This window comes from Halichoeres trimaculatus, unplaced genomic scaffold (genome assembly GCF_033239565.1).
Source record: "Halichoeres trimaculatus isolate MK-OKI-2021-1 unplaced genomic scaffold, fHalTri1.1 fHalTri1_scaffold_5, whole genome shotgun sequence".
NCBI classification, from domain to species: Eukaryota; Metazoa; Chordata; class Actinopteri; order Labriformes; family Labridae; genus Halichoeres; species Halichoeres trimaculatus.
This window is the reverse complement of record NW_027437183.1, coordinates 33546766-33569403: the sequence shown is the minus strand read 5'-3', so window position 1 is coordinate 33569403 and position 22638 is coordinate 33546766. Positions and strand designations below refer to the sequence as shown.

General features: G+C 41.9%; 1 protein-coding gene across 1 annotated transcript in view; it reads left to right on the top strand.

The window, feature by feature from the left end:
• Window positions 1–22638, top strand: part of gcn1 (GCN1 activator of EIF2AK4) — a 49325-nt gene that overhangs the window by 5484 nt on the left and 21203 nt on the right. The window contains exons 6-39 of the mRNA XM_074669748.1: window positions 57–155; window positions 638–772; window positions 1473–1650; window positions 1733–1807; window positions 1911–2039; window positions 2123–2173; window positions 2260–2358; window positions 2501–2674; window positions 2759–2911; window positions 3002–3094; window positions 3183–3258; window positions 6153–6312; window positions 6472–6661; window positions 6754–6878; window positions 6957–7135; window positions 9129–9222; window positions 9302–9415; window positions 9521–9719; window positions 9800–9952; window positions 12989–13167; window positions 13403–13483; window positions 13697–13840; window positions 14100–14224; window positions 14410–14599; window positions 14679–14749; window positions 16939–17104; window positions 17207–17401; window positions 17501–17747; window positions 17830–17951; window positions 18106–18220; window positions 18414–18593; window positions 20685–20905; window positions 21017–21085; window positions 21176–21314. Of these exons, the coding sequence (XP_074525849.1) occupies window positions 57–155; window positions 638–772; window positions 1473–1650; window positions 1733–1807; window positions 1911–2039; window positions 2123–2173; window positions 2260–2358; window positions 2501–2674; window positions 2759–2911; window positions 3002–3094; window positions 3183–3258; window positions 6153–6312; window positions 6472–6661; window positions 6754–6878; window positions 6957–7135; window positions 9129–9222; window positions 9302–9415; window positions 9521–9719; window positions 9800–9952; window positions 12989–13167; window positions 13403–13483; window positions 13697–13840; window positions 14100–14224; window positions 14410–14599; window positions 14679–14749; window positions 16939–17104; window positions 17207–17401; window positions 17501–17747; window positions 17830–17951; window positions 18106–18220; window positions 18414–18593; window positions 20685–20905; window positions 21017–21085; window positions 21176–21314 (4720 nt within the window). The remainder of the gene's footprint in view (window positions 1–56; window positions 156–637; window positions 773–1472; window positions 1651–1732; window positions 1808–1910; window positions 2040–2122; window positions 2174–2259; window positions 2359–2500; window positions 2675–2758; window positions 2912–3001; window positions 3095–3182; window positions 3259–6152; window positions 6313–6471; window positions 6662–6753; window positions 6879–6956; window positions 7136–9128; window positions 9223–9301; window positions 9416–9520; window positions 9720–9799; window positions 9953–12988; window positions 13168–13402; window positions 13484–13696; window positions 13841–14099; window positions 14225–14409; window positions 14600–14678; window positions 14750–16938; window positions 17105–17206; window positions 17402–17500; window positions 17748–17829; window positions 17952–18105; window positions 18221–18413; window positions 18594–20684; window positions 20906–21016; window positions 21086–21175; window positions 21315–22638) is intronic.

The following is a 22638-nucleotide window of genomic DNA, read 5'->3' as shown; positions in this document are numbered from 1 at the left end:
TTTATGAATGCTCTCAGTGATTGAACTTCTCTGCTCTGTTTTCGTCTTGGTCGTAGGTGGAGGTCCAGAGCCTTCTTGTGGCTGAAGTGCTGGGTGGAGCCAAAGCCATGGCTCAAAAATCAAGTCTCAAAAGTCTCAGTCACCTCTGGAAGGAGGTAAGTGCTGAACTTCAGTTACAAGAAACAAACAAACTGTAGTATCACAGATTTTACTCCGGTGTTCAGACTAAATGCTTTCTCATCAAAGCGACAAGTCAAAGTAAAATGAAACCAGTTCACAGTGAAACCTGGAACCGTTCAACAAACCCGGTGAAAACAAGTATCTTAAGTGTTTTAGTGTTCTTTTTAAAGACAAAAAGGTATTTTTTACCTTGACATGTTTCGATGTAAACGCTGCCGTCTTCTTCAGAAGCTGTCATCCAGAAAGCTGTGTGGTGTCTTTTTGTCAGCTGTCACCACACAGCTGTCTGGATGACAGCTTCTGAAGAAGACGGCAGCGTTTACGTCGAAACATGTCAAGGTGAAAAATACCTTTTTGTCTTTAAAAAGAACACTAAAACACTTAAGATTTCTAAGAAGACAAGATGAATCTAATCAGTGGAAAACAAGTATCGCTTGTATTTCATTTTCTCTGACAGAACTCTGGACTGGTCGATGAATACATCAGCACACTGCTGAGCTTGGACCAGAGCCCCACCACTTTGGCCATGCTGGGGGTGTGTGCTGACTTCTGCACCACCCAGAAAGACAAAGCTACAATAGAGAAGCACAAGGTAATTTTTTATCTAACAATATACCAAGCAATTATTCGTCTGCATGCAGCCTGACAAGGTTGACCTTGTAAATAGTCAAAGGTGTTGTTTAAAGAGGGGTTTTTGTGTTTTTTAGGCTTCATACTGTCCATCTTTACATATAATGCAAATAGAGGATCCTTAATTCTAGATGAAATACACCAAACTTGATGAGAAAATTCCTGAAAATTAGTTTGTAAACTAGCTTCACCTTGAGGTGTAACTTAATCTTGAAAAACGTTTTCCACGCAATCCAGACTTTGAAACAAGACCAATATAGGTTTTTCAAGATGCTACTTCTTAGCTTCCCGATTGGGTCGAGCAGCACTGGACTGATTTAAGTCTCTATGGCAACACCATGCCGGCTGACGAAGTTTAGTACTGAAAAGAGATATTTATGATGACTTACTCATTTCACAAGCCTAATAAAGATCTTGCGAAGATCTGGTGCTATTTCTAACCAGTTTAAAGACATATTCAGGGATTTCTACGTTGTATGAATGTGTTGAAGTTTGAAAATTTGCACATTTTGTCTGAACATCCAGGATTTTTATTTTAGATTCTTGTTTTAAACATGCCAAAGCAGAATACCCTCTCTTTAAACACCTTTTGCTCAGTTACTCTCAAAAAGTAAATTTACAGTCTGAGAAACAGATCTAAATATATTTTATCTGTTCCCCAGAGTGCCCTGTTGGACCTGTACATAAAGTCAGTCCTCATGAGCAAGACGAAACCCCGACAGCACATTTTGGATAAAAGTGGCTCTTTCCTGCGCCACGTTTCTCACTCTGAGTTCAAGGAGCTGCTTCTCCCAACACTGCAGAAGACTCTGCTTCGTAGTCCTGAAAACGCCATGCAGAGTAAGAAGTTGTCAGTGTCTGGTGTTTTCTGCGTTTGGCAGCGATTGCACAGTGAGTTAAAATGCTGTCTGCTGTTTTGCAGCTGTTTCTTGTCTCCTGTCTGCTGTGACTCTGGACCTGAGCCAGTACGCCATGGATATCGGAAAAGCCATCGCCAGTAAGGCCTTAATGCTTTATCTTGGATGAATTCTACTGCATCCAGCTTTCATGAAAAGACTCTAAGCTGAGGTGTTTGTAAAACTGCTGTGGTGTCTCTCCAGGCCAGCTGAAAGCCAATAACCCCCAGCTGATGGAGGAGGCGGTCCAGGCCATGCAGAACCTGGCACAGCAGTGCAGCGACTTCTCTGCCATGCAGGACATCGTCACACACCTCTTCAAGATCCTCGGAGGTCAGCTGGGCTCTGACTCTCACACTGATTCACTCACTTCTTTGAGTTTGTGTCTTTCTGATGCACGGTGTCTGTCACTGCAGGGTCTGAGGGAAAGCTCACAGTTGTGGCCCAGAAGATGAGCGTGTTGTCAGGTAGGAGGTTTTAGAAAGACGCTGTGATAATCCATATGATAGGACCTTAAAGATGTTAATAAATGAACAAAATGTTGTTCTTCAAGGGATTGCAAGCTGTAGCAACCATGCTGTGTCAGGAACATCCAGTCAGACTCTCAGCTCTGCTGTCACCGTGATGTTCATCCCGTATTTACAACAAGAAGGTAACGTTCCTCTGCCTTTTCTTCTTCAAAGAATCATCAAACTTGATTTTAGGCAGTTTTTCCTTCATTAAATCATAAAAAAAGCATTTACAGCAAATTTTCACCTTCAGTGTCTCTTGAATCTGATTTCATTTCCTTGCAGTCCACGAGGGCACCTTGGTGCACGCCGTGTCTGTGCTGGCCCAGTGGAGCAGTCGTCTCACAGTGGAAGTCCCCTCTGCTCTGATGGATTGGTTTAAGAAGGCTTTCACCCTGAAGACCTCCACCTCGCTGGTTCGACACGCCTACCTCCAGGCCATGCTGGGGGCCTTCAGAGGTCAGCGACACGAAGAGAGACGTGTTTTTATTTTCTGTGAAATACATCAATAATCAACTCCTTCTCTACTCTCTTTTTTTCCAGGCGACACTCTGGCTCAAGCGTCAGACTTCATTCCCTTGCTCCTCCAAACCGTGGAGAAGGCTGTCGCACAGAACTCCCAGCATCCCCTGCTTGCAGAAGGTGTTTCAGCCTCTGTGCTTTTGAGTCGACTGGCACTGCTGGAGTCACAGACAGGTGAGCTAAACAGCTTCTACGTCCTTACTCATCAAAACACCTGAAGAGTCACAGAAGTGACGGGAGCTGTCTGTTTTTGTGTTTCTGCAGAAGCAAAGTTCACCAGCTTTTGGAACATGATCCTGGATGAGAAGAAACCACTTTTCACCACAGAGAAGTTCCTCTCCCAGGCCAGCGAGGAGAGTAAGTGGATGATTCTGACTGGCTGAAAAGCTTTGGGAGGTTTTTTCAGTGTGAAAACATTAAAAAACTTGTTTTTTTTCCTCTTTAGCTCTGCTCACAGTGCTGCAGCTCTGTGAACGGCTCTTCCTGGATCATGCCCATCGGCTCAACTCCAACAAATCACAGTAAGTCTGTTTTTTAAACACCAAGAAAAGTCTTTCCTGAGAAATGGCTGACATAAGAAGTGTTTTACTCAATCGCCTACTTCGTGTATCTTGTAATTCCTTGGTGAAATGCTGTCTCCTGATCTGACTTAGCAGATATTTATACTTTCAGTATCTTTAATAGCCTAAAGTGGGTGTGTTTTGCATGATGTTACCACCATTGATAGCATTTAAAATCTATCTGAAATCTAAGTGTCATATTTTTGTCTTATTTTTAGTAGAAATGGTTTTATGAGACTTAACACGAGACACATTCACCTACCAATCCAGAAAAATGTCTTATCTAAGATATGAAAGACAAAAATTGACTCATGAATTGTTTGTAAAGAGAAGTCAGAAAAGATTACTGGAGTTTTTTGAAAAAGAATAATGCTTTAATGCACGAAAATAAAAAGGTTCATTTTTCTCACCACTTTCTTTGAGAAATTCAGGATTTTTTTTCTTTAAATATCTTACAGGAAGAATTTTTCGGGACTTGTGGTGTGAATGTGGCTCATAATAAGACGAGTGTATAAAGGTGAAATGTGTGCATGCTTATATCCACACACAGATCGGCATATATCAATCGCTAAAATCTAAGTACGTTCTTGCAAGTTTCATGTTGGAGCAGGGAAAATTTATCTGTGGTGGAGAACTATTAGATCATATTAGTACAGAGTATTTTCAGACAGACTAACAGAGGTTCAGATATTAATATTTACATAGCTAAATGTACAAGAATGTATCTAACTAGGGTTGCCACCCGTCCCGTAAAATATGTAATCATCCCTTATTTCACTCTTTAACGTTGCGCCCTGTTTTCAATCAATATGATCACAACTTGTCCTATATTTTCAGTTTGCCTTGAACGCAGCACCATTCTGCTCAAATTTAACATGACTTTGCATCTGCCCACTAGAAACAGCAGTTGGTTGATTTCAAGCGTGGAATAGGAGCCCATCATTAACTGGGTGACAGAAAGTCACAGGAAATCAGAAGTTAACATGTCTGTACCTGTGGCTGCAGCTGGTACTCTGCCCAGTGTCCCATTGAAAAGCAAAGGGTGCAAAAATACAGACGAGAGTGTGAAAATTGAAATGACTGGCTTGACAGAGTCAGTGAAATGAATTCAAAGGGCACGGTAAAATTTGTCGCCCAGTGCTTTCTGTGGCACATGGTGGCCTGTCGGACATGCGACCGCATGCAGCTGGAGAGCAATGTTACTGCAACATCAGGACAAACAAATACCAATGAGCAGTCTCACAGTTCTTCATACCTGAAGCATCTACAGAAACAGGTATCTCAGTCATAACTTATCAAATATGATTAATTCAGAAAAGTGAATCCTACTAAAATCTCAACAGAGTGAGATTATAAAAAGCTGTAAATTATATTTAAGCTCCCACAGTGTTTTACTGAATATATTTTCTTAGATTGGTTATTTCTCATCAGTACATCAAGAACACAGACATTTCATTAATACAACATGAAAAAGCTCAATACAACATTGATAATCAGAACCATTCATGATTTTAGAGAAAACAACAAAAGGAAAAAAGGACAGAGTACATTTTGAAACATATATTGACACATTTACATACATATTGACATGAAACTTTAACTAATACATTACCACAACTGGTGCCCCACTCTACTATTGGTAGACCCCCCCCCCCCCAGAAATAACTAAAAGCATTGTGGCTTCTAATAGATATAATCTAATAGATATAACAGATTATTTAATTGAAGTACAAATGAAGGATGTGTAAATAAAATTTTGAAAACTGCTGTAGTTTGCTTTGTCACAACCACGCTGCTGACGGCTGCAGGGATCTGCTCAGGAATGTGTTTTTTCTGACTCCTTAACGCGACATTTTCCAGCTGCCAAACATCATAGCTGCATTTCTCTCTATGGTGTCAGTCTTCAGCTCAGAGAAGTCTCTTTTTTTTGTAATGCGTCCCTCCATGTTGTAAATTTTGCCGGTTAGACCAGCTGTACCTTTAATTTTTAGGGGGGTGTTGATTTAATTGTGATTGTTTTCAGCCGTCACATTTATCAACACCTGATCAGGCTTACGCCGTGATTGGCCCTGGTACGCATGATTCATATACCACACGTGAACTTAGCTCTTTCAACACCCAAATCTGCCTTAGTTTCCAAGCAAGATTGATAAATGGGGGCCAATAAGATTTCTTAACTTCCCCTCAATAAATAATTTGATGCATTTTGTCCTAATCTGATAATTGATGAAAGGTCAGGCAACAAAAGGATCTGGATGAAATTTTCAGGAAATGTTCAAAATGGGATAAGGAAGAAGTGATTAAATTTTGGAGGTGATCTGGATCACCGTCTGGATCAAGGACTTATCTAAAGGATCCTTTATCATTGTGAGATAGGGCTGTTTTCACCATATGTGTATATAACTCCACCATAAATGGTCGGATTGCTTTGCAAAACAAAACAAGACAAGGTCACCAAAATTTCTGACAGATGTAAAAGTACAATCCAGATCCTGGTAATATTCTGGATACTAAGATCTGGAATATGAAAAATTTTCAACACTGTCAGGAAACAAATTATCGTACGAACCTGCAACTAACACCAAATTGTAGCACACAGTCTGCTGAAAGGGAGTATAGCATTAAAATAGGACTAAAGTGTTGGTGACAATCACAATATGCTTGGTGGAGGTCTGCACTCTCTGAGTGCTTTTCTAGTTTTTTTTTTTTTTAAATCAAGAATCGTCTTCTTAGACCTAAAATGAGGCACATTTGGTCAATCTGTATGAAATCAATTTTAAAGATTTGTTATTACTGTTGTGTTCTGCACACTACACGTGATCACTCATTGATTGCTTCTTGTGTTTGCTCTCTAGGATGTATCATCATGCCATCGTTGGGGTCCTGCTCTCCCGAAGCTGGCGCGTGAGGAAGCGAGCGCAGCAGACGGTCAGGAAGCTTCTCTCCTCTCTCGGGGGATCCAGTCTCGCTCACGGCCTGCTGGCAGAACTGCGGGAGGTCATCAGCAAACACAAGGTGGGCACTGAATAAGCTCCCAGACATCAAACACTTCTCTTGTTGTCTTTATTGTCCTTTATCAGCTGTCCAATTAAAGGAAAATGACACCAAAAATGTCTTTATCAGTAAAGTTGGTGTTTGTTGCATCTTGGCCTCATTTTTACTGTAACTTTTCAGGTTTTGTCCCAGGACGTGGTGGTGTCAGAGTCAGGAGAGCTGACTGAGCTTGGTCGTAGCTACGTTCCCCCTCGTGTGCTGCTGGATGCTCTGTGTGTGGTTTGCTCCTCGGCCAGCCAATGGGGCGACCCCGCCGAGGCTGAGAGCTTAGCCATGGAGACCCTCATCGTCACTCATCATCCCTCCATCGGTACATGAATCATTCAGTCATCCTCTCTGAGAGTTGATTACTGCTAGCTAGGTTTGATGTTTGGAGTATTTTCCTTTTCTCCTCTCTTTCAGTTGAAGCTCGTCAAGGTCTCTGGCCCGTCCTGCTCCACTCCATGAACTTGAAAACTGACGAGTTTATAGAAAAAAATCTGGACGCTATTCTGCCACATCTACTGGAGGCTAAAGCTGACAGCGAGGTGAGAATACTCTCTGTAATACTCTGACCTTAACAAGGTGGATGAATAGAGAGCTGAGGGTTCATGTCTTCTTCTCAGGCAGTGAAAAATGCTGTCAGCGCACTCTCCGGCATCTCCCCCAACAAGCTGCTGCCTCGGGTCATCACTCACGTCACTGAGGGACTTTCAAGACTTGCCCTCCTTCAGGTCACCAGAGAGGAATACGCCATCATGCTCACACCTGAGGGAATGCTGTATGACGACAGCATCATCCAGAGGTAACACTGATGCGTCAGGTCAAGAGGAAACAAGTGCACGACCATAAACCAATAGGTCTTTATTTAACGCACCAAATCACAACAAAACTAAACTGTCTAACCTCAAAGATGACTTATCTTACCCTCTGATTGAAAAAGAGGAGAACACATAAGATACAAGGCTGCTTGCTTTACTAACTAACTAACTCACTGAAATAGCCTGCTCATCAGCTGATCAAAAGTCTAAGACCACAGCTTAGAAAGACCCTGAAAACCCAGGAGCTGATTCCTCTGGAAGAAGTCCTTTGTCAGGCGCTCATTGTGACCTACAGCGTTGTCCTGTTGATAAACCCAGTCATTACCACACAGACCAGGGCCCTCAGTCACAAAGGAGGCCCCTGCAACATTTCCACAGAGCCAGCCGCAGTTTGACACCCCTGACCAACCTAACGCTGATCATTTTTGGCCATCAGGATGACTTCTTCAAGTTTGAGAAATCTCATGGCGTTAATAACACCCTGGGTACTGAGATTGTTCCAAAGTCTGATGCTAAGATGGAGGAGGAGACTCACATCCTTATTATGGAGGACTTGACTTTCAGCTTTACACCTACAAACCCTTGATCCACGTACGGTGGCGGACCCCTCTCCCGGCCTGTTTAATGGTCACGTCTGGCCCTTGTATTTGAAACACAAGAACAGAAGAACAGCCGCCTTTGACGCCCATGACCAACCTGAAGCTCCATTGGTCCATTGAAGGAAAAAGCCCCAGATCATGATGGCGCCCCCTCCACTGTGATGTGAAAACATCTCCAGTGGGATCTCCTGGTCATGTCAGTAACATGGGACATAATTTTTCTCCTCAGAGAATAAAACTTTCTTTACTTTCAATGTCCTGTGAAGACATTTTTTGAAGACAAAGACCAATTTAGTTTTTTCAGGGCCGATACTGATTATTGGCTCCAAATTTTAGTTATTAGCCTCCATGACTAATATTCATTTCCAGTAAAAAACAAAATATTGGCCTAAAAATTTTGAATATTACAAACTTCAACACTTAGCTTTATGTAAATACCTTTAAGCTTATATTTATTAAACAGCAGAAAAATAATTAACCTCCTAAGGTTTTCCAAGGTAAATTTTCCAAAATTGCAATATAACTGAAGTGGTATTATATTGTTGACTTATCTTTATTTTTGAATCAGAGCCAAAGTAACCCATTGTTAAATTGATTTCTCATCAGCTGTCAGATTAAAAGAACGACGGATGCCGATGTGCCTTAAAAATGTCAACTACCGGCATCAATAATCGGCCTTTCCATAGGTTTTTTTGTTCTCAAAGCTTTTCTCTCTCAGATGCTGTCTGATGGTTATGGGGCTGCAGTCAGCTCCAGTAACGGCCTTAATCTGGGTTGAGCATCGTCCTGGGTCATGACGGACAGCTAATCAGTGCCTGAGAATTTTTTCTGCGTCTCCCTCTGAACTTTTTTGACCCATTACCCTCAGGATCTTTGAAGAAATTCAAAGTAAATGTCTCACTACGTCCAACCTCAGCAGTGATGGCGTGTTGTGAGAGGCCTTTCTTTTGCAGCTCAACAATCCAACCACATTCAACGAGAGAGGTTTTTAGCCTTCACCATCGGGAGGTCATGACGGAGAGAGAATACCTGACAGCCTGTTTCACTTGAGTTGTTGTTTGTGATAAACTGCTCCCTCATTTCCTTTTTTTGTTTTTTCTCTTGTTTCTTATTTTCTCATGTGGAAACTTAGACTCTTTTTAAAATCCTACGATACAAAGAGTGAATTTATTCATTTTTCAACTGGTATCCAAATTGTGATCAGGTGTGCAAACAGCATTTATAATATTTACATCTCTTTCTAACTGGCTGATATCTCAAAGCGTCTAGCACTAAAACAACTCTGACACATTAAAGTAGAGGAAGACAGCAGGGCAAAATGTCTTTCTGTGCTATCAGCTCTTGTCCAATCTGCAATCCCTGTCTTTGCTTGCTGCAGTGCCCAGAAAGAAAGCACCAAGAAATCCAACATGAAGAGGGAGAACAAGGCCTACTCCTACAAGGAGCAGATCATTGAGCTGGAGCTACAGGAGGTAAAGTGCTCACACAACCAGGTAATGTTAGTTTGTGCTGTAAGTGGAGCTCACTGAGACTTATTTCTGGATACAACAGGAGATAAAGAAGAAAAAAGGCATCAAGGATGAACTGCAGCTCACCAGCAAACAGAAGGAAATGATGCAGAACCAGCTGGAAAAAGAGGCGGCGATCAGGAAGAAACTTCAGGAGGTACGAAGCTGAATGAGCAGAGCCATCTCTGTGTTATGAGCATCTGAGGCAGCAAGTTCTTCATGGATCCTTGTTGATCTGTTTCATCCTTCTCCTCTTCTCCAGATGGACGTGGAGCTGCAGAGCTTGGTGGGTCTGATTGAAGCCACCCTGACAGAGAGACCACCTCAGATCACCAGAGAGCTGCCGGCTGTCCTGCAGGTCCTCATGCCTCTGCTGAGCTCTCCTCTGGCTGCTCCTCGTATCCAGCAGGTCATCCTGGACATCGGAGTGTGCCTCATGCCCAAACACCTCCATCATTTAGGTACACGGCCTGTGTTTCACGTTATGTCAGAAAACACAGCCTCAGCGTCTCATGTTAAATGTTGCTCCTTTTCTTCTCAGCCGTGCTCGTGGGACACGTGACGCTGCGTCTGCTGAAGCCAGAGTGTGAGCTGGACGAGGCCTGGGAACAGGAGGACCTGGACACGGCAGCCCAACGCACCGTTCTTCTGCTGCACAACGAGACTGTGCCACAAAGAGATGCCAAATCTGGAGGTGGGCGAAGTCACTGACACGTTTGAGTTAAAAAACAACAACAACATGAGGGTTTTTATCTTTATTCTCCATACTGTAGAGATATCTGTTCAAGTCCTGCATCTGAAACCAAGATAGTTACATAGTTAATGAAGACAATGAAGTGAAGAGATTACTGTTACTTAGATTACTTCGATTACTGCCTGTGTTCTCCTGAAGCCGCTTTTGGTCGATCTCCACTGAAGTAGAGTTGAGCCGGTCATCTGGTGTATTGGGGAATACTGAGTTCAAAGTGGAGCAACAGATGCTCATTTTGTGTGAAGACAGTCAGCAGATACAGCAGAAACTTGGGCAACACAAGCACAACACGGTAGTTTGCGACGATTGTAACAACGGTGCTGTTGTCCTGTCGTATGCATAAAGTGAGAAGGGGAGTGTGACATCAGAGTTTCCATTGAAAACGCCAGCTTACTGTTTACATGGCAACGCTGTCAGGAGCGTTTCAGAAACATCCCACTCTGGAGGCCGTTTTCAAAAGTTTGCGTTTAGGTCGGCTAAACACTGTTACTGTGTAAATGCGAGGCAGAAATCGGCAGAAAACCGAGACCCTAAAACTATTGTTGTGTAATCGGCCCCTGTATTTTTGAAAAATGAAGTAAAAGTAAAATATCCATACACTGCAGAAATTAAAATCTAAGCAAGTGTTTGTCTTAATGTTTTGTCAAGATAAAATTTCATATTAGACCCTAAAAGGAGCTGTCTTTGACAAGTGTCTTATCTATTATCATGTTGTTTATACCTCTAGGATAAGAAAATAAAAATAAATAAAAGACAAAATGATGCCCAATTAGCTTGTAATAAAAAAAAAAGATTAAAAATCTGCCAATGCGGTAAGAATATTTTCCTGCGATTTTTTTTAAATAAGACTAATATCCTAAAATGATCAATTTTATTATATTTATTCAGTTTTTACTCCATTGGCAGATTTTTTTACTTTAGTGAAAGCAGGCCCCATATTAGTCTTTAAATATCTTAATATGAGACATTTTTCTGGGCTTTTCAAGTGGATGTAGTTCATACTGAGTCTAAACTTCCAACTTTATGGTAAAAGCATTTCATGGGGACCTCCAGTAATGTTAGAACCTGGTGTCAGGTCTTTGTGTGTTGCATTTATATGGGTCGAGCCAAGTCTGTAAATAACTTGCTGTGTGTCTCAAATCGCATACTTCCATACTGTGTACTCAAAATTGTCAAATTGAGTGTAGTAAGCATACTACATACTCACTGGTTTAGTGCGCGAATTTTGAGGGTGTAGTGATGTCCCAAATGGCATACTGCCTAGCGCCGTACTTACCGGAAATGACGACATGATGTCGACCTCTTCTTCTTCTGCGTCTAATTGTGACCGGCTTCCAGCGCATTTCCGCCAAATACCGCCACTACTTGCCCGCGAATTTTCAAAGCCTTTTCAGTAGTTTATTAAACACAGCTAATAACACGATCAGAATATCAAGATCTTCCCATCTTTCATTGTAATTACAATGGATTTCAATCGTGCTTTGCTACGCGAGCCAACAACATCTCCTCCTCCTCCTACTGGCTGAAGATGTCCTGGTGTGTATTGTTTATTTGTATTTTTACCGTGCTGAGCAAACGGCCACAGCTCTCTTCCGCCATCGCTGCCAGAGGAGGAAATGAGTGCGTTGAGTGTTCACAGCTGCATACTCAAAATCCGGGCCGATTTGAGTACATCATCCGGATACTTTTGCATACTCATTTTTCGCATACTATGCATACTGTTTTTCATTTTGATGCAGTATACTCAAAATTTTGATTATTTGAGTATGGAAGTATGCGATTTGGTGTCACTCATATTTCTGATTGAAAACGCTGCAAAGACCCACTGTGCTTCAGAGGCAGCACCTCACTCTGCAGAGCACAGCCAGCCGTACGTTCTGATAAAAGAGGACGTCCACATCCAGCTTCACTGAAAAAAAGTCCATTAAAAACTTCTGGATATGTAGAATAAACATAGTTATCAATACCAATACCTGGGCTTTAGGTATCGACCGATACCAGTGTTAAATAGTAACCTGCATGTCCTACTGTGGGATAAGACTGGTAATGTTTAGGTAAAAGGCGAAATGTGAGTACATGGAATTACTGAAGTCGACATCTTTTTATACTATGAAATATTTAAATTTTTACCAGCAGTTTAGTAAAAACATTCTTTAGAATGTGCAGAAATTAATATTCAATTGTAAACTTTTATACTCTGTAGGCAGTAAAAAAAAACAAAGAAAGTGCATCAGGTAACATTTCAATCAAATCAACTAGCCAAAAAAGTTAGTTAAAAAAGGGAGAGCTGGTTGCCTGGATCGGTGCAATGGATTGGCCCCTTCTCACTAATACCATGCTAGCTTTACGGGGCACCAATACACCGATACCACCGATCGGTATTGCTGCACCCGTACTTAAAACTCAAAAGCTACAACACAAAGAAGCAGATCTTATTGACTCCTACCCCTGATAGATTTTATCCTTGCTATGGTCATGTGCTCTGAGACAGTGTGTCACAGCCAACCTGTTGCACGCAGAGAGAATGTCTCCAAAGTATGTTTTAGACTGTGCGTTTGTAGACCTCTTGGGTTATTGAGCTGTCTGAATACTTGACTGGGGTATGTTTTGTTTTAAGTTTTCGTGGTTGTGTCAGCCTAATATCTAGTGTGTGACATTAAACGAGTGTTTACATCTGTAAATGAGACAATTTATAGTCCCATATACAGATGACAAAGGGGTGCTTCGGCAGTGTCCTTCCATCTTTTGTCCAAGGTGCTGTTAACCTTCATTTAGAACGCCCTATGCTGTTACAAACATTTTTGAACAGAAAACAATCAGAAAAGGCTGCAGACACCTTTTCAAAAAATAATTACCGGCTGAAGTTACAGAGGTGTTGATTTGGACAGGATTGGTATCACTAGAGGACCTTTGAGACCTCAGATTAAATAGGACATCCTTGTTTTGTAATGTTGAATTGATTGTTTTCTTTCTCTTCAGATTGTGCTCGTCTGTCAGCCCCGGCCTTCTCCTTCTGCTTCCCTCTCCTCAACGCCATGCTCAGGGAGTCCTCCGGCAGCACAGAGGAGACTGAAAACCTGATGGCCAAAGCCTTACAAGTCATCACTGAACACTCTCAGCTTCGAGCTGCTGCAGACAGTGACCTTGTTATTGATGAGGTAATCACATCCAGCTCCCTGTCAGCTTTGTTGTCTGTAACATGCACAGGAAGATGCCTGTAAAATGACTGACTGAAGAGAAACCTGTTTCATGTGCCCCTGTCTGTTTCAGCAGTTATGTCTCATATGCACAGTCTCTATATTCTGTTGGTGCTGCAGATTCAGATTGTATACCACATTCTTCAGTTTGTAGTTTTATACTTTCATGTTCTCTCTTTGTTTTTTCTTCTCTCAGAACGGTCCAGAGCTTCTGCCCCGTGTCAACATGCTGCTCCTACTGACACGAGTCATTTCCACAGCCACCCCCAGACTCCAGGTGAACATGAGATTAGACAGGGTTCACTTCAGTCCAGGTTTAACTTGCATTTGTTGCTTTTACCTTCTTTTTTTTAAAAATAACTTTTGTTTTGTTTCTGCTTTCTTGTTATCATTTGTCACTTTCTCCTTCTTTTAATGTTAATCCCTCTACCAAGTGGTTAATTTGATGTTCTGCAGACAGTTTGTGGAGACTCACCTTTTGGTGTTTCAGGTGTTGGCCTCTCAGTGCCTGACTGCGCTTTGTGCCAGCGCTGGAGGAGGAGACGGCTGCACCGTGGCGGAGCAGCCTGAGATCGACGTCCTGCTGGACGCACTGCTCTCACCCTGCTTCTCCGTCAGGGACGCTGCCCTCAGGGTGAGCTCAGCATCAGCTGATTGAGACGTTTGGTTCTGTCTGTGTTCAGCTAATAAATGCTGGTCTCCAAATGTGAAAGTTTCCTCCACAGATTCAGTTTATAGACAGCACACAGGCCTTTAACAGAGAGCATGGTATTGATTTAAAGATTAGAAGCAGCTCAATACAAATTTAATGTTAATGTTTGTTAAGTGATAATTAAACATCCTCATGTGGAGTCCTGTTAAAGTGTTTTTAAACCTGGTCTCTCTGGGCTCAGGGGTTGCTGGAGATGGAGTTCGCCCTGCCCACGGACAGCTCAGAGGCCAGTGGCCTCAGCGTGCTGCGCAGGCTTTGGGTTGCCAGGTTTGATGTTGAGGAGGAGGGCCGAGCCTTAGCTGAGCAGTACGTATCACACAGTTACTTTCCCAAAACTAAAACCAATGGGCCTCCTTCCTACATTGGTGTCTCTTTTCTCTGTCCTACAGCAGTCTCCATGTGCTCAGTCTTTCACTCTCTGAACTGTTTGTTTCCCTGAGGCCGTTCTTCCAGAAGAGTAAATTAATGATGGGCTTGTTCTTCCTCCTCAGACTCTGGGAGTCTCTGGACCTTCAGCTCGTGCCTGAGATCTGCTCCCTGCTGATTGGAGATGCCACCCACCATGAAGAAGCTGTCCGCTCTGCAGTTGCGGAGGCGCTGTCGAGCGCTGTTTCCCAGTACACAGACCAGTCTGCCTCAGTGCTCAGCCAGCTGACTGAGCTCTACCATAAGAAACTCTATGTGAGACTCTTCAAGGTTCTCCTAAACTATCTCTGTGCAGCAGTGAGTGTGTTTTAAACTGTGCTTTATGTTTTTACAGAGACCCCCTCCTGTGCTGGACGCTCTGGGACGAGTCATCTCTGAAGCCCCGCCTGATCAGTGGGAGGCCAGGTAAATCTCAGCATGAAGAAGCTGTACTTCGACTTTTTTAAGGACTCAGCTCATTAATGCACCATGCAGCACCTTAATGCTAACATCAGACTTCTGGAGGTCAGGGCAGACTTCACCCAGAGTCAAAGTCCTTGAAGTTGAAAATTATTATTTCTCCTTTGGTGGTAATTCTGTAGCTTATATTTTTATAAAATGAACAAGAAGGGTGAGCCAGGAGAAGTCAAGAAGCCACCAGGCGAATACAAAAAGAACTTACTTTTTTAAAGAGGTACAATCCAAACACAAGAGAAACAATCAACACACATGACCTGAGCTGATCAAATACATTAAGTTGAAATAAATTAATTAAAGAGAAAATAAGAAATACCTTATTACTCAAATAAAAAAGAAAAATATTGAAAAAAATATTGAAGGAGATTACACTTCATGAATTGAATGGGATGACAGTTTCTTTTTAAAACTTCTTAGAGTGATGAGCTCTTAACAGCAAGCATTTTGGCACATTTTAGTACACAATATTATCCAATAGGAAACAGAAACAGTTGGTTTTAAAATAAGTAATAAGATGAGGATGATCAACCTGACAGGGAGAACAGTAATGAATATGGGAGTTTATTTTTAAATTATGAATGTGAAGAAAAAGGTAAAAGTATATATTTGTGTATAAACACACACAAACACACACATCTGACAAATATTTTTGCAGTATACTGAAAGAACATTTATTTTCTTTTTAAGTGGGGCAGAGGTTGCCGTTGACTTTGAGTAAGTCTCAAATTGTGCAAAACGTTTTTGCAACAAATACAGTTTCTGAAGTTTGGATGGAAAAGTATTTGACCAAACAATGATGAATGTGGATAGACAAGAGAATATAAAGTTGATAAACAAGCTGCATTTACATTTGAGAGTTTGCTGTGTTTAAAATATTTCATTCCAGTCTTTTGACACTCTTGTAGGGTTGCAAAAAGATGGAAAAATTCCAGGAAATTCTAGGAATGTTTTCTACAATTCAATTTAAGTTGCTGTCATTTTAAATGAAGTTTTACAAAATTTCCAAAGAAATTTTGGATTTTTTTTTTTTTTTTTTTTTTTTCCTTGTGATGGGCCTGATTTAAAATGTTGCATTCAGCACGTTTGCGTGCATGCTTGTTTATAACAAAACAAAATGTTTGATATTTAAACTTAGATATGAAGAGATTAGAGCACTTTATATAAATTTATGTAAATTTAAAAAAATTCCCAACTTCAAAAATTCTGTAATCCTGCAACACATTCAATCTTAAACCTCCTGCTTCTACCTGCAAATAGACTTTTAATTTAAATTTTTATTTTGTCATTATCATATTATTGTTATATTTTATATCAATAGAGCTTATCACGTTTAAAACATCCTGCACATTTCACCAATTCTTCATTTGTATCATGTTCAAGTAAAGTAATTTTGCCATAAAATAATGTAAGTACACCAAATCAGAAAAGAACAGTTACAAGCTTATGCAAAGTTGTTTATGTATATACAAGAAACAACAAAGAGCCTAATATTAATCCCTGTGGTACACCACCAAAGGGCAACAGGCAACATCCAGTCAGTACAAATGAAGCCTGTGATAAAAATTGCTTTTCATCGAGAATCCGCTTGAGACTGACTGCAGAAAGACCAGGAGTCACGTACCCACCCAGCCAAAACAGACGTTAACAGCATTAAAAAGCATATTTACAGCCTGGTTCAAGAAACAGCTTGTGTCTGAAACGCTAATTTCACTATCGGCACACACTGTACTGGGGGTGGATTTTTTTTACTAACTCAGCGGTTTAGAAGTTATTGGGATCGTTTGATTTTCCAATCAGAGGCACAGCTCAGGTCACGTGACTGACAGGCGCCCTGTAGCTGATAGAAAGGAAACTCACAGCCGGCGTCACATCCAATGTGGCTGCCTCCGCAGATTGGCTTCATTTCACAGTGTCAGGAACAGACAGGTGATGTCAGCGGGGGCTTTGTCCATGTTTTGTACAGTCTTTGTATACCACATGTTGAATTAACATGTGGACATACTGCTCCCTTTTTGCACATGCAGCTGGTTAACCATGGGGGTGTGTCAGCTTTACACCATGATGCTGTTATTCATCGAGCAGAAAATCATGATTAGAGTCTTTTAATGTGACACAGAACATTGTCACCCACTCTTCAGGTGTGGAATCGCTCTGGCTTTGAACAAACTGTCCCAGTATCTGGATGAAGCTCAGGTCACTCCTCTCTTCCTCTTCTTCGTTCCTGACGCTCTGAACGACCGTCACACTGAGGTGCGGCGCTGCATGCTGGACGCCGCTCTCTCTGCTCTCAACACTCATGGAAAGGTACGAGCGACGTCTTAAACCTGTCACAGCCCTACAACACACATTCTTTCACTCATTACTTTAGTTTTTCTGCCTTATTTACACTCTTGTGTCTGTTTCCAGGACAACGTGAGCTGCCTGCTCCCAGTTTTTGAGGAGTTTCTGAAAAACGCTCCCCAAGACGCGAGCTACGACTCTGTGCGTCAGAGCGTGGTCATTCTCATGGGATCTTTAGCCAAACATCTGGACAAGAACGATCCCAAAGTCAAACCCATTGTGGCCAAGCTCATCACGGCGCTCTCTACGCCATCACAGCAGGTGAGACTGTCACACAGCAACCAATCAGCATCCAAGCCTTTAGGATATACGTGGCTTTGTGTGACACTAACTTTATCTTGACTTATTTTCTCTCATCAGGTGCAGGAATCTGTTGCCAGCTGTTTACCTCCTTTAGTCCCTGCTATCAAGGAGGATGCTGCTGGGATTGTGAGAAACCTGCTGCAGCTGCTGCTGGAGAGCGACAAATACGCAGAGAGGAAGGGAGCCGCGTACGGACTGGCTGGCCTAGTCAAAGGTCTCGGGATCCTGGCTCTGAAACAGCAGGACATCATGACCACGCTGACCGACGCCATCCAGGACAAGAAAAACTTCAGACGGAGAGAAGGTCAGTGGAGCTTCCCCAGCACGAGTGTTTGGTTTGTGAATTTCTGTGTCATTATTTTGTCTTGACTGTTTTGTCTTTGTAGGAGCTCTGTTTGCCTTTGAGATGCTGTGCAACATGTTAGGAAAGCTCTTTGAGCCTTACGTGGTTCACGTGCTGCCTCACCTCCTGCTCTGCTTTGGAGACGGGAACCAGTACGTCAGAGAGGTGAGAGGACAGATCCTGACCTGTTTGTCGCACCAAAAGAATCTACATTTGATTGTTTACAAACCTACAGAGTTCTTTTTAGCACCTTCTTCTAAAAATGATGATTGACTGTTGAGTTTTCTAACGTAACTCCACCTTCCTTTTTTTGTGCCAGGCTGCGGATGATTGTGCCAAAGCTGTGATGAGAAACCTCAGTGCCCACGGAGTGAAACTGGTCCTTCCCTCCCTGCTGGTGGCCCTCGAGGAGGAGTCATGGAGAACCAAAGCAGGTGAGGAGCTCCCTCCATGGACGGGGTTTCTACTTCAGAGAGAGACTTTTCCCTCTCTCACAGTTATAATGCCATCACACTAAACATACATACAGCTAGTTGCTTAGTTGATAGCTTCGAGCTGAGGTTTGTTGTTGTAGTTCAGTCAGTATAACATATGTACTGTTATCATCTATGCCTCTCCTTCCTCCAGGCTCAGTGGAGTTGCTCGGTGCCATGGCTTTCTGTGCGCCCAAGCAGCTGTCCTCTTGCCTTCCCAGCATCGTACCAAAGTTAACCGAGGTGCTGACGGACTCTCACGTCAAAGTGCAGAAAGCTGGCCAGCAGGCCCTTCGACAGATCGGCTCTGTGATCCGCAACCCTGAAATCCTGGGTAAGAGACCTAGTCTGGGTTCAGACTGGAGACCAGATTGACCACATACTTACATTCATCAGGCTGTGAAATATCTTTTCTGTTCTGTGTGGAGCTAAATCAAGACTGCTGTGATCTATATTAAAACTGATTGGACGCTGAATATCAGAGGTCCTCAACAGGGGGTTTGTGGCCCCAAGGGGGTCCGTGGAGATACTGCAGTGGGTCTGTGACTTTTTTTTGGTTGATTAGGCAATTTTTTATTTTTCAAGTAATAATACCCAAGTACTTCAGTTTTCACTCTTGTTATTGTCTTTAAATGTGGAAACACAGAGGCCTGAGATACTGTCTTTCAGTCAGAAATGAACACATTTAGCAACAGCTGCTCTCTCAAACTGCACACAGGTTCACTCTACAGTCACTTCTAGCTCTTAGAGGCAGACCTCCATCGCTGCTGCTCTAGTTTAACATTCTGCAGACAAATGTAATTCAAAAAGATCCTTGATAACCTGAAATGTCTAAGTTGAGTGGGTTTTTGATGAGCATTTTATATCAGTAACCCAAAAAGGCATGAAAAGGTTTGAGATCCATTGAGTTTTAAACATTGACTGTATATAGAGTGGGCAGTGTGGTTCCACCATTTATCATTGTACGGTTTTAAAGTCAAAATACCCCCGTCACAGGCGCCGCCATTGAAGCAGTTGTGCAGCCAGAGAGAACGTGAGGGATTCTGGGAGAAATTTAGTGGAGCCGGGCGACAACAATTTTTTCCTTCGAGAGTCTAATCACTTCTTGACTCTTCCTCCCGACATATTTTACAATCCACAGAAAAATACACAATAACAGCAGCTGTCAATCATCGTTAAACGTGACATAAAACCTAATTTTTAACCTTGTATAACTAATGAAAACAAAACTTTTCAGAAAAAAGAGGACTTGAATACAAGACACCCAGATAATATCTTCAAATCACAACAATCGGACATGAGAAACTTTCTACGAGGAGTATTAATTTTTTAAAGTTTGACCACACCCCATCTAGAATGACAGAAGGATGGATTTATTGACCTATACTACAGCCAGCCACCAGGGGGAGCAGTTTTTGTGGCGACCTCACTTCGAGCTGGACAAGATGACGCCCATTTTTTTTACAGTCTATGGTTTTAAAGCCCTGTGACTTTGCCACACTGCAATAATTTCAGTTTTAAGCAAATATTTAGGTCTAAATTCTTCATTATAAGATATATTTTTAGGCTAAAAAAGAGCCACATGCACCTGACAAGTCCAGAAAATTCTTATCTGAAGATATTAAAAGACAAATTTCTTATAAACTGTAAAAAATATATCTACCAATGGGGAAAGGAAAACTTTTTAATTTAGGTTTTCATATAAAGTCATTCTTAACTTCGTTTTAACAGGCATATTTTTTTCTTATCTAAATTCTTTTAAACTCTTTGTAAGCATTTAAGGCGTCATTTTTGTCATTTTGTTATTTGAAATGAGTCTTAAAACAGTTTTTCCATAAATAAGACAAAAACCTTTAAGTTTCAGTTTTTGCACTGTGCATGTTGACTTCTCTCATTCAGCATTTTTCATCTTGCCGAATTCAAACTGTATCAACTCAAAACAATTTTTTACTGCCTATTGTGAAGATTCCTCCCTATCAACTCTGTGGGAACTGGATCAAAATGCTTCTACAAACTGTTTGTCTTGAACAGAGATGTTCCAGTGCGACCCATTTTGTGTTGTTTGAACAGAAAAGTAACTTTAAACTGGCCCACCTGTCTAAAAGTTAGGCAAAACCCCAGAAATGGTTAAAATAGAATAAATCTGCTGAACGCAGAGTGTTAAATTGGTTTGTAAGTGTGGCTAACATTAGCAGAGTTAGCACCAGCAGCCCTCAGAGCTTAAATTCAACCTGCGGCAAACAAAGAAGAAATGAGCAGAATCTGAGGTCTACAATAAAAAGTTTTGATGACGAGTTTAACACACAGATCTACCCCTGACTGATGATCCTTGTCAGGTCTCGTCAGGTTAAAACCGTATGAATAATTTTGAACACTGCCTCTGCCTGTCTCTCATGTTTTAAGCGTGCTACTCTTCCCCTCACAGCGATCACCCCCATCCTGCTGGACGCCCTCACTGACCCCTCCAGGAGGACCCAGACATGTCTACAGACCCTGCTGGACACAAAGTTCGTCCACTTCATTGACGCCCCTTCCCTGGCTCTGATCATGCCCATCGTCCAGAGAGCCTTCCAGGATCGTTCCACTGACACGCGTAAAATGGCGGCTCAGATCATCGGCAACATGTACTCTCTGACTGATCAGAAGGTACACATGGTTTACTGAAGATCTACTGAGCTCACACTAAAATCTAACAAGCATTATGTGTTTTAAAGACCCACCTCTGGTTTGTGATTTGACGTGTGTTTCTGCTCACAGGATCTGTCTCCCTACCTGCCCAGTGTGATCCCAGGACTGAAGGCGTCTCTGTTGGACCCAGTGCCTGAGGTGTCATGTTTTAAAAACAGTATTTCATCATTTTTTGTTCCATCTTTTTGAAGATGTAGCTGTAGCTCCTCCTCTTCTTCTCCTCTCCAGGTTCGTACAGTTTCAGCCAAAGCCCTGGGAGCCATGGTGAAGGGGATGGGTGAGTCCTGCTTCGACGACCTTCTGCCCTGGCTCATGGAGACGCTGGCCTCTGAACAGAGCTCTGTGGATCGCTCCGGAGCTGCACAAGGTTGGTTCCTTCAGTCCAGGGGTGTCCACGTGTTTTTCATAGAGGGACACATTAGATTTTGTAGAAATAACCATGGACCAGCAGAAAACTCTATTTGTTAACTGTTTCTTTTGGGGATTTCTGTAAAAATCAGTCTCTCAGTGCTCTCAAAACTTCTTGTTCCATCATGACAGACTGATGAAACCAAACCTCACCTGTCCCTCAGGTGTCTCTTGATCCCAGATGATCAGTGGTCAGTTTTTTACAGTGAAACATGCTGCGTAAACATCAGCAAACTCTGCTTCTGACCAAGGAAATATTTCCATTAGGGGGCGGTATGGAGAAAATATGTCAAGATGTTTTATGGCAGGATCAGGATCTGGATTTTATCAGGATTGTTTTTCAAATTCAGACTATTATTGAGCATTTTCAGTCCCAAATATTTCTGATCCCAAATTCTGAATTATTTTTCTGCTCCATTTCATAACTTTTATCTGGTCTTGTGTTCTCTAATGTGTTTTTGAACTCTCACATTTTCACTTCATGATAAATTCATTCATTCATTTAAAGACGTCAGCTGTTAGAGTTGTTGAGTTTCTGCAGAATGAACAGAGCTTTAGCTTCATACAAGTAGCCTGTGCACAGTCCAGATGTAGTTTGGTGAGACCTTACAGATAGACTTTGGTTTAGTTTTTGACCTTGACAGAAAATGTCAATGTTCACATCATTTAGATCAGGGGCAGGCAACCTTTTCCATGACCTGTGCCACTTTAAAATACACTCAAGTGCCAAAACTTACCTCTTTCATAAAATCAATTGTAAAATAACTCTTTTTACAGTATTTTTGGAGTATTTAAACATTTTCACAGCAGTGTTTCTCCCTCATCTTTCTCCCATCGCTGTATCTTACCACAATGGCGACATGCAGGACTTCACTGATGTTAACGCTTTCACCCACAGCCAGGCTAAATTCAGGAGCATCTTTGTGAAGCAGCAGAATTTTGCTGCTGTGACACAGTTCTCTCTGAAAGGGGCGCCTGTTTGATTCTGGACATGGTTGTGTCTTTATTTGGCGGTCCATCAAACAAAAAACAACAGCAGTCAATAGGAAAGTCTCCTTCATATATGAGAGTGCTCTACTGTGCAGTGGGAAATGGTTTCATTCCTTTTATTGTCTGGTTTTTAACAGTACAGAACATTTTGAACGTGCTGCTCTCTTTAGCATACTATGCTAATACTGTTTTTACTGCATTCAATTTATCTGTCTCATCTCTAAAGTTTTTTTCATGTTTGGTCTCAAAAAGACGCTGCACACTTCATGTCATACACACACCACACTTTCACA